Genomic DNA, 13,874 nt, shown 5'->3' with positions numbered 1-13,874 from the left:
CATGTCTTGATAACGCGACACCGAAGTTACCGATATGGTACGCGTTATCATGGAACAGCCATTGGGTCTTGATCCCGCAAGCTGCAACCGGGCTCGGCTCGGGCCAGAGCTTAGTTCACACGAGCCCATGCACTCTGCCTTCAGGATTGTCAAGGCCTGCCATAGGAGTGACTGATAGGGACTCGGGTGTCCATTGGAGGGTTAGATATAGGGCTACTATATCTAAAGCAAAGGGTGATTACACGACTTTGCCCCAGCTGTCATGCAGCCAGTTGTGTCAGATTTAGGAGGCCAGCCAGGGGTGGCATAATACATGCTGCAGCCCCTGGCGGCCCTGGGTACACCTACGCCCTGGGTTACAGGGTCTGATAAGGCGGCCCAGTACCAATTGGTAAATGCACCTAGGGTACATCTCGTAATTTAGAAAGAGAACAGCCAGGCTGTGGGTCTGATTGGCAGGCCCACAGCCAGAGTAAGTCGTAAACCAGTGAAACAAAAGCAAAAAATCTGGGTGATCATAGGATTGCAGACCCTACTCTCCTACACAGATGAAAATGGGAAAGAGGATATTAAATAGAATAACTGCGTAGGATCAAGTATTGCTCAACTTGTATTTGGATGAGAATACTCAGACTTACATGATGTTTTTTTCATTGCCATATTCTGCCAGATGTGAATTTTTGTTATTGGTCACTTAGCATGTTGTGTGGCTCAATCTGGTAAAAAGTATTATACAAACCAAATGGTAAAATAAAAAGTCTAAATAACTTTGAGAGCACTTGGCATCGTTTAAAGGTTTTATCTAATTTTAAGTGTTATTAATGCCAAAGTAATATATTTAATTAAAACATTTGGTCAAACAGTATTTCACCAGGTGTTTCTGTCTTTGGAGCATGTTGCTATAATTTATAATATGGGTTATCTATAAATGAGAAGTGCTTGTAACTGGAAGATGGAACTGGCTTTAGGGAGCAGAGTAGGATTCATTAATCTCAAGTTTGCTACTTTATATAGTTATCGTGACAAATTTTTCTTTTGGCCCTGTAAGTGCCACAATTAATCTGTAGGCAACTGATCAGTGTTCTAGTTTAGGATACTTTTTAATGCACCAGAGGACTATATTCTTTACCGATTTTACAGTTAAAGTTAAAAGCAGGTCTTTATTTTCAATCAGAACTCAAACGTAATAACATGACAAAAACTGCTGCTCCCTGGCAGTGTAAGGAGGCCGCCCTTCTCGACGACCGTTCCTAATCCCCCTTGTTTTTTCTACAGGGTAGACTACCTGGATACCTTGGGCAGGTCCCGACGTTGTATGAAGAAAGACTTACCTCTCCTGCTGAAAATGGATAAAGAACTGCAGGGGAAGAGGTAATTGTTTTTCTTAAAGTGTTGTATAGGCAAAAGAAGTATAGTAGCTGTGTGCCTGGGAACTTCCCTGCCAATTGGGGCGATATCAAAAATACACCTAAAGCCTTACTGATGACTTGATGGCAAATCAAAGCAAAGTTTTTAGCTTACGATTCCCAATCAAAATATGTTGTACTAATCCGAAAAAGACGCATTCAACTGTATGAAGCTATAATTAGACGAAGAGCATTGGAAGAAGCCAGTACACTCTTTAGTGTTTGTTCTTTTTTTTTTTTTTAGCAAGAACAATTAGTAATTTCACCTTTGTCTAATTTTCTTCTAAAGTTTGCTCAAAAATATTGTGCTGGGTTCATTCAGTTGGATTTTGAACTTGGCAGAACGCATTTATTGTAAAATATTTGCTGCTGCTTACTTACCAGCGAGTCCTTGTTTTGCCTTTGATTTGCACATTAAAATGTGACAGTCTGTTTTCTCATTTGTTTATCCTGTAAGTTTAAGAAACTGCAAAAAAGATCATTGTCCATGCTTTGTACAGCTTTGAGTAGCATGCTTGTATTTGTACCTGTTTGCATTTGTTTTAGGAGTATGCCTAGGTCCTCACATCATTTGTTTGGGCAGACTTACACAAACGTCTCACTGGAAAGAAAGTCAATACAAATTAGAACTGGGGATTGATATGTAGTACAGTGTGTGTAGAGCACATGGATCACATAATAGAAAATGCAGATCAGTCCTGAATAGGAAATACTCCCTCTATTCATTATAGAAGGTTAATCATCCAGCTGCGTTCTTTGATGTACACACTAGAGACTCATTTGAGGTAATTTACCAAAGTCTAGACCTCTGAAAACTAGCAAAAGGTGCATTTGGTGGGGGTGGATGAAGTTGAGGGGGGGTTTTCTTACTAATGTCAAACTTTTCTTTTGGGGCTGCCTAGGCTGGATCTATCCAGCCTGTGTAAGTGATGCAGGTGTTCTGCATTCTGTCGTTGTAAAACATCCCATGCATGCGGTGTATAACCTTCAACTGGGAAAAACTGTTTTGGTGAGAGCTTTTTGGACTTACTGGATGCTTTAATGTAGTGACATGAGGTGCAGTATATGGCCAGCTGCTACCTTCCCATTTCATCCCCTTTTTGTCTGCATTCCCCATCCCAATAAAGGCAGGAAGTCATCCATTACCTTACATCCTGACTTTGGACACCTAACAGAAACAGACCAGATGCTCAGAGCCCTGTACCCCAGACCAGAACCTGGCAAACCACATATACATTTTATCATCCAATTTCTGAGATCTTCAGTGAACGCGAAAGTAATAGAAATGGAAGAATGTCAAGTGGGAGAGCCGCTAGTTGTGATTTTACCTAACTGTTACTTTAAGCTTTCTGCAGAAGAGGAAGACGGTTCTACAGGCTTAGTGGGTTAGTTTGCATCTCTTTCAATTAATGGCAAGCACTTTGAGAGGATTCCAGAACTGGTTGCAAACCAAGGTATCTAACGCCCACCTGAGATCCTTCCAGGAGCAGGCTGGTGCCTGAATGTTGGGTGCAGAGCTGTGGGAGGAGCTTTTATTACTTTGCCCAGCTCCTTTATAGCACTGCCCACCTACACATACCTCTTTGTGGAGGTATGGAGGGAGGTGGTAGAGATGGCGAAGCCCAGCTCCTCCTACCCTTTCTCCCATCACCCTTCTAAACCCGCCAACAGAAGATATGAACTAGGAGGTGGGAGTTAGGAGATGGACTTTGTGTTCTATGTCCCCCCTCCCAATCCCAAATTCTTGATTCAGTTTCACACAACTTCTTTATTTGACAATGCTTTTCTATCCAAACGATGGAGCCAGACTCTATTAAAATTTTTAGGTTTCGACCTGGCGAGGGGCAAAGCCCCTCCCAGTTCGAAAACTTTTGTTTTCAGTAGGGACGTCGGCCCCGCCTCTGCCTCTCATTGGCTAGCTCCATAAATGGAGGCTAGCCATTGGGAGACAGAGGCTGTCAATCGCGCTTTCTCTCAAACGCGATTCGGGGGTGTTTCTGGTGCTTTTTTAAGCCCCGCCCCTTTGTCCCAGGCCGCGCTGCGATTGGCTGCCGGCCCGGGACACCCCCGTGACGTCATTCCCGGGCCGCGCTGTGATTGGCTGCCAGCCCGGGACACCCCCGTGACGTCAGCCAATCACAGCGCGGCCCGGGACCTGACTTGTTAAAATGGCTACTCCTTTGCAGTGCAATCCCGAAAAAGGCATGCATGGAGAGTGGATGGTGAAAAGGAGGAAGTTCTATTCTTTGCAAATAAATCTTCTATTAAGCAATGTGTTACTAAAACATGCTGTTTGTCATCGATATATAGCCTGTAAAAAAAAAAGCACCTCTTATCAAATAGTCCTTCCCTAATTAGACGTACACCTCTCTCCCTCCCCTACTCCGAGACTCGAGGCAATGCCCCTTTGTATTAAGGGCGATATTGCAGCACGCGCCCAACTCAACGGTTGAAAGTGAAAGGCAGGGGAAATCATATGTACTTCAGCAGTCCATTCTTTCGCGTCCCCTTTGTGTTGCGAGGATCACCTTCCCCACTTGCAAACAGTTATATTATTAGAAAGATGTTTCTGAAAGATACTAACCTTGGCCACCGTTGTCGAGGATAATAGTTTGACATTTCAGATCACCGGCAACTAATGAACTGAACATGGCAGCACATTTAAAAAACCCATTAAGGACGTACGGCCCAGGAGTAATATGTCAGCGCGAGCGCCAACAGCTGTTACGTTAACGGGCTGATTTTCTTTTTTTTTTCCTCCCGCTCTTCCCACTCCTCTTCTCCCACTCTGCTCTCCGCAGAATTGTCACTGGGCTACAGAAAACTGCATTTCTGAAGGATTCAAGAGTTTGCAATCAACGTGGTCTTTACTGTAGCCCGCCCTTCGGAATAGCATCTGTTTATCCATGTATTTATGCAAAGTTGCTATCACCGCTGACGAGGGCGCTGCTTCTGCTTCCAGTTGGCGTGAGGTTTTTCTTCCGCCCCCCTGACCTCAATCAGAGCTCTTTAGGGGCCTTTTATGAACAGTGTCACGAGAGCGATTTACGGCATCGGCGTCACAGCCCGACATCTTAGGTGCGACGGGATTTGAGAGCTGTAGCGCGTTGCGCGTGCCCAACCGTCGATGGCGGGCTGGCTTTGCTGCGGTTTTACTGTTAACCTCTTGTATATTTTTTTGTAAAGTGGGATTCAGTGGACGAGTAAGCTGCTGAAGAAATAAGCAGGGAGCAAGCACCGCATGAATTGGCCGACCTAATGAGATACTTCGAATTGTGCGCTTTGAATCAACAAAATAAATGGCTTGTTAAGGAGTACATAAACTTGCTTCTGATGTGGTAGCCTCTCGAGTATGAGAGGGCTATTTCCAGCTGAACGAAAACGCAGTCACAGGTAGAATAGACCTTGAATCACCACCGCAGCCCAGGGGCATTGAATTCGTTGCCGGGCCGCTGCCTAGTGCGACCCGGAAGTGCCGCCTCTCTGTCCTCAGGGCCGCGCTGCTACTGGCTGCCCTCAGCAGCGCGACCCGGAAGTGCCCCCGGCTCGCCTGGTGGGTCCTCGGGACCGGAGTGCGAGGGAGCCTTGAAGGCTCCAGAAGAAGACCGCCGTCGCAGCCTCCGTCCCCGCCGCCAGCCTGAGAAGAGAGAAGCCGGTAAGAGGATGAATGATCAGCCGCCCCCTATGGCTGTGTTGTGAGTGGAAGCTATGAGGTGCGTTGTACGATTAGAGAGACTTCCCGTTTTTTTGGTTGGGTGAGCAAGCCTCAGACTTTGCTGTTTCTGTAAATCATCGATCGTGGCAGTCGCCATTCCCTCCCCCCCTCCCTCCCCCCCCCCCCCCCCCCACCTCACCACCACCACCACCACCACCGCTCACCACCACCCATGTTGTGTCAGCTAGGGCTGCTGCAGCTTCAGGACACACAGAGTTCTTTGGCTGGTGTGTGCTGGGCTGCGCTGCTGATGGGCTCCAGTTCCAGCCTCGTACAGGGTATTTCCTAGGTCATCCAGAGGTTGAGGTGCATAGAAACAACTACGTGAACTTTGATGCTGAAAACAAAGTTGGTGACGTGGCTTAAAAAACTAAAACCAAATGTTCTGCAACAATTTTGTTCCCCTTCACCTTGAGGTAATTACAGATAAGATACCTTAATTGAAAAATAAAGTGTGTGTGTGTCACTAGGCAGTCAACCAACTGAATCCTGATTGGGGCACTCGTAGAATAGTGGTGACCGCTTAAAGTGCCTCGAGGTCCCAGCTAGTGACTGAAAGCATTGTCCATGTGACAGTCATTATTTTTTAAATTCTATTGCACACAGTATTAAAACAAGCATTTACAATGCAACGGTTTCGCCTTTGGAAAAGTTTGAGCTATTGGCATTGTAAATGACAAAATTTGTATTTATGTGTTGGTTTTGAAAACCGATAAATAAATGGCATTGTCATTTACATTGCCAATAGCTCTAAATTTTCCAAAGGCGAAACCGTTGCATTGTAAATGCTTGTTTATAGTGTAAGATAAAATCCATACTACAGATATTGACATCTGTGCCACAGGAAAGTTTTAAACACTGCTTATTTTTTTCTAATCCTAAGGGATAAAACAGTGTTTGGCTGCTTGCTGTGCCCCAGCAAGCAGCTAAATACTATTTGGATGTTTTCTTAGACAAACATATTCAAACAACAACTGACTCCTTGCTTGGGGTGCAGGCAAGCTAGTATTCGATATTTGCAAGGCATTCTGGAGGATGAACATGTTGGGATTCAGACCAGTCACATCTCCGTGGCTTACGCTGGACTGTACATTTTAGAAATGTCTGGGGTTTGAGGTTTTCCCCGGGGCCTGACGAATCAAGACCAAATACTGCAAAATGCTCTGTTTAAGCTGCAGCCTTACCCACTGCGCGCTCAAATGCACTGAAGGCAAAGCGCTGCTGTCACTTGTGGGGAGGTCTGTGTCAGAAAGTGTGATCAATAATTTATAAGAAATCTTGCACATTAGCCAATGTTATAATCGGCATCGGCATCGGCATAAGGACAAAGCTTTGTCTTGGTTTGAATCCTTTTTACAGGACAGATCCTTTCGGGTATTTGATGGAACATCTTCCTCTACCAGCAGGTCATCAAAATGTGGAGTCCCGCAGGGCTCCTCACTGAGCCCGGCGCTCTTCAACATATATATGAGGCCATTGGCTGAAATTGTTCGTCAGCATGGAATTAAGATCATTTCATATGCTGACGACACTCAGCTAGTGGTCTCACTGGGACAGGAAGCTAACCATACCTCGAAAGGAGGGCTGAGGAAATGCCTAGAGGAAGTTAAGGACTGGATGTCCTCCTCCTCATTAAAAATGAATGGAGACAAGACAGAGCTTATGCTCCTGGGCCCTGCCAACCCTAACTCCCTCAGCACTCTATGGCCACCCTGCCTGGGTACCCCTCCGGCCCCAAAGGACAGCATCAAGAGCCTTGGGGTGTGGCTAGACAGATCTCTGTCCTTCGGGACCCAATCCACCAAACTGGCAGCCACTTGCTTCGGCCTCCTCAGAGTGCTAAGGAAGGTACTCCATCTTCTACCGATGGAGGCAAAACAAGTAGCCATCCAGGGCCTTATCCAGTCACGACTGGATTATAACAACGCCCTTTACCTCGCCGCCCCAGAGTACACGATACGGAGACTACAGACGGTGCAGAACTGTGCCGCGCGCACTTTGCTTCAGATTCCTCGACGTCAATCAGTAAAAAATGGACTGAAAAAATTGCATTGGCTACCCATTCCCCAAAGAATACAATTCAAAGCCTTATGCATTGCGCACCAGGCGTTCTGGAAAACGGGCCCTCTCATCACTCGCTACCTAGTGTCACACTACCTCCCCACTAGGAATCTGCGATCCAACCAGACCTTCACGGCCACAATTCCCAAAATAAAAAAATCCAGAACCGGCGGTAGGACTTTCACCTACAATGCTTCCAAGCTATGGAACACCCTACCCCTCCACCTAAGGAAAAATCCTAATCTTACCTCATTCAGGAAACAGCTAAAGACATTCCTCTTCATTGCTGCCCAATAACGCCCTGGCTACTCCCTCTTGTTCTGTTGGTTTCTTAGCGCTTGGACGCCCCCGGGCAGCAATCGCGCTCTACAAATCGACATACATACATGGTAAACACCAATTTGAGTCATCAAATCTTTCAACAGAATCAACTGTACAAGCATCTTAGTTAAAATGTAGAAATGTCAAAATGTAACGCCATGCGATACTAGCGTTGGGGAGTGTCAGAAGTGACATTATGTAATTTTTTTTGCTACGGGCATAGAGTGTATTGGAGTCACTCGCAGCAGCTGCAGAGAATGACGTAGGACTAAGTCTTCTGCAATCAAGTAAAGCACATAACTGTTAAATGTATTATAGAATTATACACTGGTTGTCACAATCCTGGCATATCCATGCTCATAGCCCTACAACCCTTTAGTTAAAGTTCTTTTTTTATGCCCCGTTTCCATTCTGCGCTTCTTTAGCCCGGATGCTGAAGAAAAGACGCTGCTGTCAGAAGATATGAGGAGAGAGCTGCAGCGGAAACAGTGGGAAGAAGAGGAGGAAGAGGCCATGAAAAGGCCTATTGGGCCAATGCACTATGAAGATATTCGTCAAAATGGTTTGTCTTGGGTCTTTGTTACCTTTCCACTGTAGATGAGAGAGCATGGAAACACTATATCCATTTAATTAAAAATGTGTTTCAGTATTGAATCAATGACACAAGTAAGTTACATCACCAGATAAAAATAATCATACGACTTGCGAAGTATAAAATCCAGAAAAACAAAATCTCTTTGCCACTCTACTATCTTACTTGGTTAATATCTGTCCATCGTTTAGTTTTAAGGAGAATATTTTCAAGGAGAATGTAATATTTTGGATAGAATTGGAAAGAAGATAAGGAACACAGTCTCGAGACTTGAGGTTCAGATGGCAGAAAGCTCTTGTATTTTAGTTATGAAGATTTTCTTATTCTTGAGGGCCATTACGTGGAAAGAATAGGGTTCTTTAAGAGTCCCACATTTAATTTTACATTGAAACTTTATTTGTATCATCTTCTTGCTCTTTTCAAATGTTTCTTCCTATACCATCTGAATGCTTTTACTTGTCTCATCTTTCGTCTTACCCATTGGTCGGCGATTCCCCTTGTCTTCACTTCCTTTGACTTTTGTCTTGCTTAGTTCTCCTTTTTTCCTTCCATGTCGTGTACCTCTTTGATCAATTCTCCTCTATCTCACTTTTTCTCTCCTGCCCTCATCTCTACTTTGCCAAGATAGCCTCCACATCTATATCCCCTCTGCTTGTCTCTTTGTCTTGATCCATGTTGCTTCTAGTCTCTCTTGTTACTCCTATCTCATTTGCTTCTTTCCCCTATATTTTAACCTATTATGTCCAATTGATCCGTCTTCCCTGTCTCGCTTTGATTGTCCTTTACAATCTCTTTTCCTCTTTATCCCTCCAATCATGTTAAATATATATTTCCTAAACCCGCTTCCTGGCCTGAGCCTCTTTTCGCTCATCTACCCATATTGTTTCTTCTCTATATGTGTATTAGTTTTTATTTAATGTCCAGGGAGCTGTAGAGTGCAATTGCTACAGAGCACTCAGTATCCAAAATGGTGGGTGGGTAAGATAAAATGTATTATTCAGGTCTCAAGAAATCTACTCGCCAACTCTCTATGTCGAGTCAGATTTTATCAGGGCGAGCTATATTTAGAGCCTACTTGCCCCTTCTGGCAAGCTGACAAATAACAGGTGTTCTGTTCATTTAGAAAGTGCCTTTCAATTTTATTTATATACAGTCACACTTGCTCTGTGTTCCGAGACAGAGGTCAGAAGTCAGTTTATGTCTTCTTACAGTAACTTTTCTTTCTCAGACTGCAGAGTTTCAGGATCTTTTAAAGTGAATTATCTGAGGTGCTATACAAAGAGTGTGAAATGAATGGCTGTAGGTGGCAGGATTTTTCTCTAACGTGCAGCATTTAAATAGCTAGTAATAAGTAAACTGTAAAAACATGTCAAAGTATTTGAGTAGTTATGAAATCCCATTTTTTAGGTCGAGGACTCCGTCGCACTGCTGTAAGCAGTGTGGGCGGAGCCCGAAGATTTAATGTTTCTTAGAGGGGACTTGGAACCCGCCCCTCTTCTCCATTGGCTGGCCTAGTAAATGCTGGCCAGCCATTGGAGGAGAGGGGCGTCACTCGGTCCAAGCACCGTCTTTTTCGGATTCGATGGCGTTTTTTTAAGGTTCTTGTTTTCTTTCTCTCCTCTTCCCATTGCCTGGAATTTTACCTTCCAGCCAATGGAAAGAGGAGAGAAAGAAAACCACGCCCCCGAATGCGAAAATGAGAGTGCGCTCGGAGAAAGATGGTGGTGTTCTCTGCTTGTGCGCAATTTCTTGTTTAAAGCACTTTTGTGCATCAAAACTGTGCCACCAGTATTAACTGGGAATAGAAACATGTATTTATTAAAAGTTTGACTATCTCGTTATTGCTTAAAGGAAAATGTGCAAGGGCTGTATTGTTTTTATTTTTTATTCTGGGATTCCATTTGTAATGTGTAGAAACATTAGTTGCGTTCAGTTTTGATCGTGCTTGTCACTATTTCCTTCCTTTTCGTAAAAAAAATCCCACGCAGTGACTAGCACAGAGTATTCTTTTTTTATGACCTCAGCTCGTCCTGCTTTAGATCTACTGTAGAAAACGTCAATACCCGACTTCCTAGTTGTGGGCTGTCAAATGAATGGCCCTTTGTCTTGCTCAGCTGTGATACCACCAGCGGCTTTGAGAATCGCCCTGGGCTCGAACCATTAGCATATGTACGGCAGGGAGGCGATTAGGGCGAGATGTTAATCTCGGCTCTGGGAGCAGCCGCATGGCTCTGCGGTTGTTAAGGAGCCACCCAGGCAATTTGGCTTAACTCTGGGTCGCGGCTTCTCGTGTGAGGTGGAGTGATGGGCGGGGCTTACAGTAGTGCAGCATGTGCAGTGGCACCGGGGCCCAGGTGTGTAAGCGGACCCGCTGCACGAGAGTTACAACTGTTTTTACTAACAAACTAGAGATTGGATTTGGGGAAGGAGGGGCATATGGCAGGGCACCCTTGCTACGACACCAGTGGCGTCTGTGGCAATCTGTGGTTTGGGCAACCCCCAAAGGATTTCCATGCCAACGAGATGAGTCTATTTTCGGAATCTTTTAGAAATAGACTTAGTTAATTTGTTTTATTTGTTTATTCCATTTTTGAAGCACACTTACTTTACGTGTGTACTTTTCGTTGTTGATCAGTTGTGGGAAAATGCCCATAATCGTGTCAGAGTTTGTGGCTGCTTATTGCCTCATCGCCTACCTTCTCCCCCTCAGGAATGTCCACATTCCTGCCCATATCTGAAGTTTACACATTCTAAATGCACCCCTCAAATGCAAAATTTCGACACATTGTATTTTGTGAGTCAGGGCGAGGTATTTGCATTTGGAAATTGAGGGAGCGCTCGCCCTTCAAAATGTCAAGTACAGCACCTCGATCACTGCTTTCCGGCGCTGGGGAGGAGACATGCTGCAGGGAGGGTGCGAATCATCACTGCGGGGAACTATCACGAGGAGCCAAGGGAGGAAGGGCGCAGTCTGACCGAGAGGGGGCATGGGGTGTTCACAGCAGGAACCGCTGAGGAGCTGCTACATGGGACTGAGCGCGGGAGGAGCTTCGTGGGACTGTGTAATAAACGCTCGTGCCGCCGACCCCCATACCAGAGGAAGAAGGGGCGCCATGCAGTAACATAATATTAGCAACAATGACACTGTATGATATTATAATGATTAATAGCACGGCTGCCTTTATTAACAATAATGATCTGAATAATTGTAATTCAGCTTTTACAATGTTTTCGTTACCGCTATAATTTGTTCCTTTAATATACAAACGTGTTCCTGTAGTTTTTTTTATAAGGTGTTAAAATTGTTTGTATCTTGAGTATTAATCATAATATTATTTCATCACGACGCATCATTGTGCGCTCTCTGTGAAACCATAGCTGTATACCACGGCTTCCCCTGAAAGTTGTGTTTTTAAACATCACAAATGTGCACTTTTCCAGTCGGCCTTTTAACGGTGTCCCCCAAGCCGGGGCCTCTCGGAGTTAAACCAATATTTCTTTAAGTCAAATCCTCCCTCTGAGCCATTAGAAGGATGTGTAAATTGGTCTGAAGGGAAAGGGGCGCTGGAGGAGGGTGCGAGGGCATGCAGGAATTTGGAGGTGGGGCTGGGGTTCAAAGGAGAGTCTGCCTGTTTGTGTCTCCCTCCCCCTTCCCCCCCTCTTCCCTCGGAGCCCTCCCACACCCTGCAAGAACACAGACACAGCTGTGGGGTGCTCATGGCAGAGACCTCGCACTGTAAATCCCCCTCCAGCACTCCCCCCTGCCCACCACTGCCACAGAAAGGAGGCCCCATGTCTTTACCGCCCTTTATGTGAAGCTTATAGGGGTCCACTGAACTCTGATAATTGCTGGATAATACGATGAAAGCTTCATTCCAATGTACCATTGTCCTTGCTCACACCAGGGCCCATGGAATCCAAGCTGCGCTACTGCTTATAGACACACCCCTCCGGGATACACACACCTTCCATGACCATATCTACTTATGCTGGTTTAAAGGTCTCATTGAATCTCGCATCTCCCTTTTCTGTCCCGGGACATCCCATCCGTTTTATCCCAGGCTTGGCTGACCTCTGCTTCAAACAAAATCGGTAGTTTGAGCCCCGCACGTGTGAAAGTGACACTCCTTTCCCACAAGAATTGTATACCGCAGCCTAGACATTTAGTAGCACTTTTAAGATGTTACACTGGATTAAGGCACCTGCTGCAGAGATCTGTGTATGTCCAGGGACTCCCAGGGTGTAGTGCTGACAGGGTACATGTTTTAGGGCACAAATGCAGAGATCAGCATGTAATGTGCTAGTCAAAGTGCTGAATCCCCCCTCTCCACCGCTGCTCTCACCACCACCTCCACTCCCCCTCCCTCCCTGCACCTTTACTCCCACCTCCACTGCCACTCCCTCCTTCCTCCCTACACCTCCTCTCCCCCACCCTCCACTTCGACTTCTACCCCCTCCACCTCCACTCCTATTTCCCTTTCCTCCACTCCCACCACTAACTCCACTCCCCCTCCCTCCCTGCACCTTTACTCCCACCTCCATCCCCTCCCTGCACCTCCTATTCCCCTCCCTCTACTTCCACTCCCACCACCCTCCCTCCTCCCTCAACCTCCAATCTCCCACATTCACTTCCCCTCAATCCCTCCACCTCCCTCACTCACCCCATCCCTCCGCCTGCACTCCACCCTCCCCACCCCCTCCCTCCCTGCACCTCCACTCCCCCTCCTCCCATCCCCTTCATCCCTGCACCTTCATTCCTCTCCTACCCCACCCCTCCCTATACCTCCACCCACTGCCCCCTTCCTTGCATAAACAACAAAACTAGAACACATTTTTGGTGTTAATTCTGGTTTTTATTAGGATACGTCAAATGTATATAATGTTTTCTAGGTTATATATAAAGTGACAAAAGGTTATAACACTTTCTTAATTATAACTTATAACTTCTAATCATGCTGCACAACATTCACAATGCTCTGCAACACATTAACACCACCACACCCACCACATCCTCCACCACCACATCCTCCACCACCACATCCTCCACCACCACATCCTCCACCACCACCACATCCACCACCACCACATCCACCACCACCACATCCACCACCACCATATCCACCACCACCAGTGGCGGTGCGTCCATTGGGGGCGTTGGGGCGGTGCCCCACTAGCCATGGACGACCGCACTGCCAAAATGAGCGTAATTACTTTTTTTTAAATAAAACTGAGCCGAGCGCGCAGGCACCCGAGCACTGCGCGCTACCGGCCCGGGACAAGCCCGACTGAATCGGGCATCCATTAAGGAAGTGGGCCGTGGGGGGCGGGGCTGAGGCAGAGAGTGACAGGCAGAGGCAGGCAGCACACAGTTACCGTACAGACAGCTGCCCGCTGACCGCGCATGTAAAATCCCGGAGTCTTTAATATTTTGACTGGCCCGCGCATGCGTAGACTGTAGCCCTCCTCCCCCCCCCTCTCCCATCTTGCACTCAGAGACATAGGCAGGACCCGGGCCCCCGGTCTGATGTAGGGCAGATAGTACCCTGCTCTTAAGCCAATCCTGGCGCAGTGGCGCTGTTAACGCTGCGCCAGGATTGGCTGCTGCAGCAGGATGGTGCCACGTGGGTGTTGGCTGCTATCTATGCTGAGGGTCGCACACTATGGCCAATCACATATGGCTATGTCGCCATGTAGTTTGTGATTGGCCATTTGCCTACGCTGTGGGGACGTCACCGTGCGTGGCACACCAGTGCTGGAGACTCTTCGTCGTGACCGGCAG

General features: G+C 46.4%; 1 protein-coding gene across 1 annotated transcript in view; it reads left to right on the top strand.

The window, feature by feature from the left end:
- CCDC174 (coiled-coil domain containing 174) overlaps window positions 1–13,874 on the top strand; it is an 82,899-nt gene that overhangs the window by 47,004 nt on the left and 22,021 nt on the right. Inside the window, exons 6-7 of the mRNA XM_086939255.1 lie at window positions 1,276–1,371; window positions 7,929–8,065. Of these exons, the coding sequence (XP_086795381.1) occupies window positions 1,276–1,371; window positions 7,929–8,065 (233 nt within the window). The remainder of the gene's footprint in view (window positions 1–1,275; window positions 1,372–7,928; window positions 8,066–13,874) is intronic.

This window comes from Lissotriton vulgaris, chromosome 9, assembly GCF_964263255.1.
Source record: "Lissotriton vulgaris chromosome 9, aLisVul1.2, whole genome shotgun sequence".
NCBI classification, from domain to species: Eukaryota; Metazoa; Chordata; class Amphibia; order Caudata; family Salamandridae; genus Lissotriton; species Lissotriton vulgaris.
The sequence above is the reverse complement of the archived record's forward strand: the minus strand, read 5'-3'. Positions and strand labels throughout refer to the sequence as shown.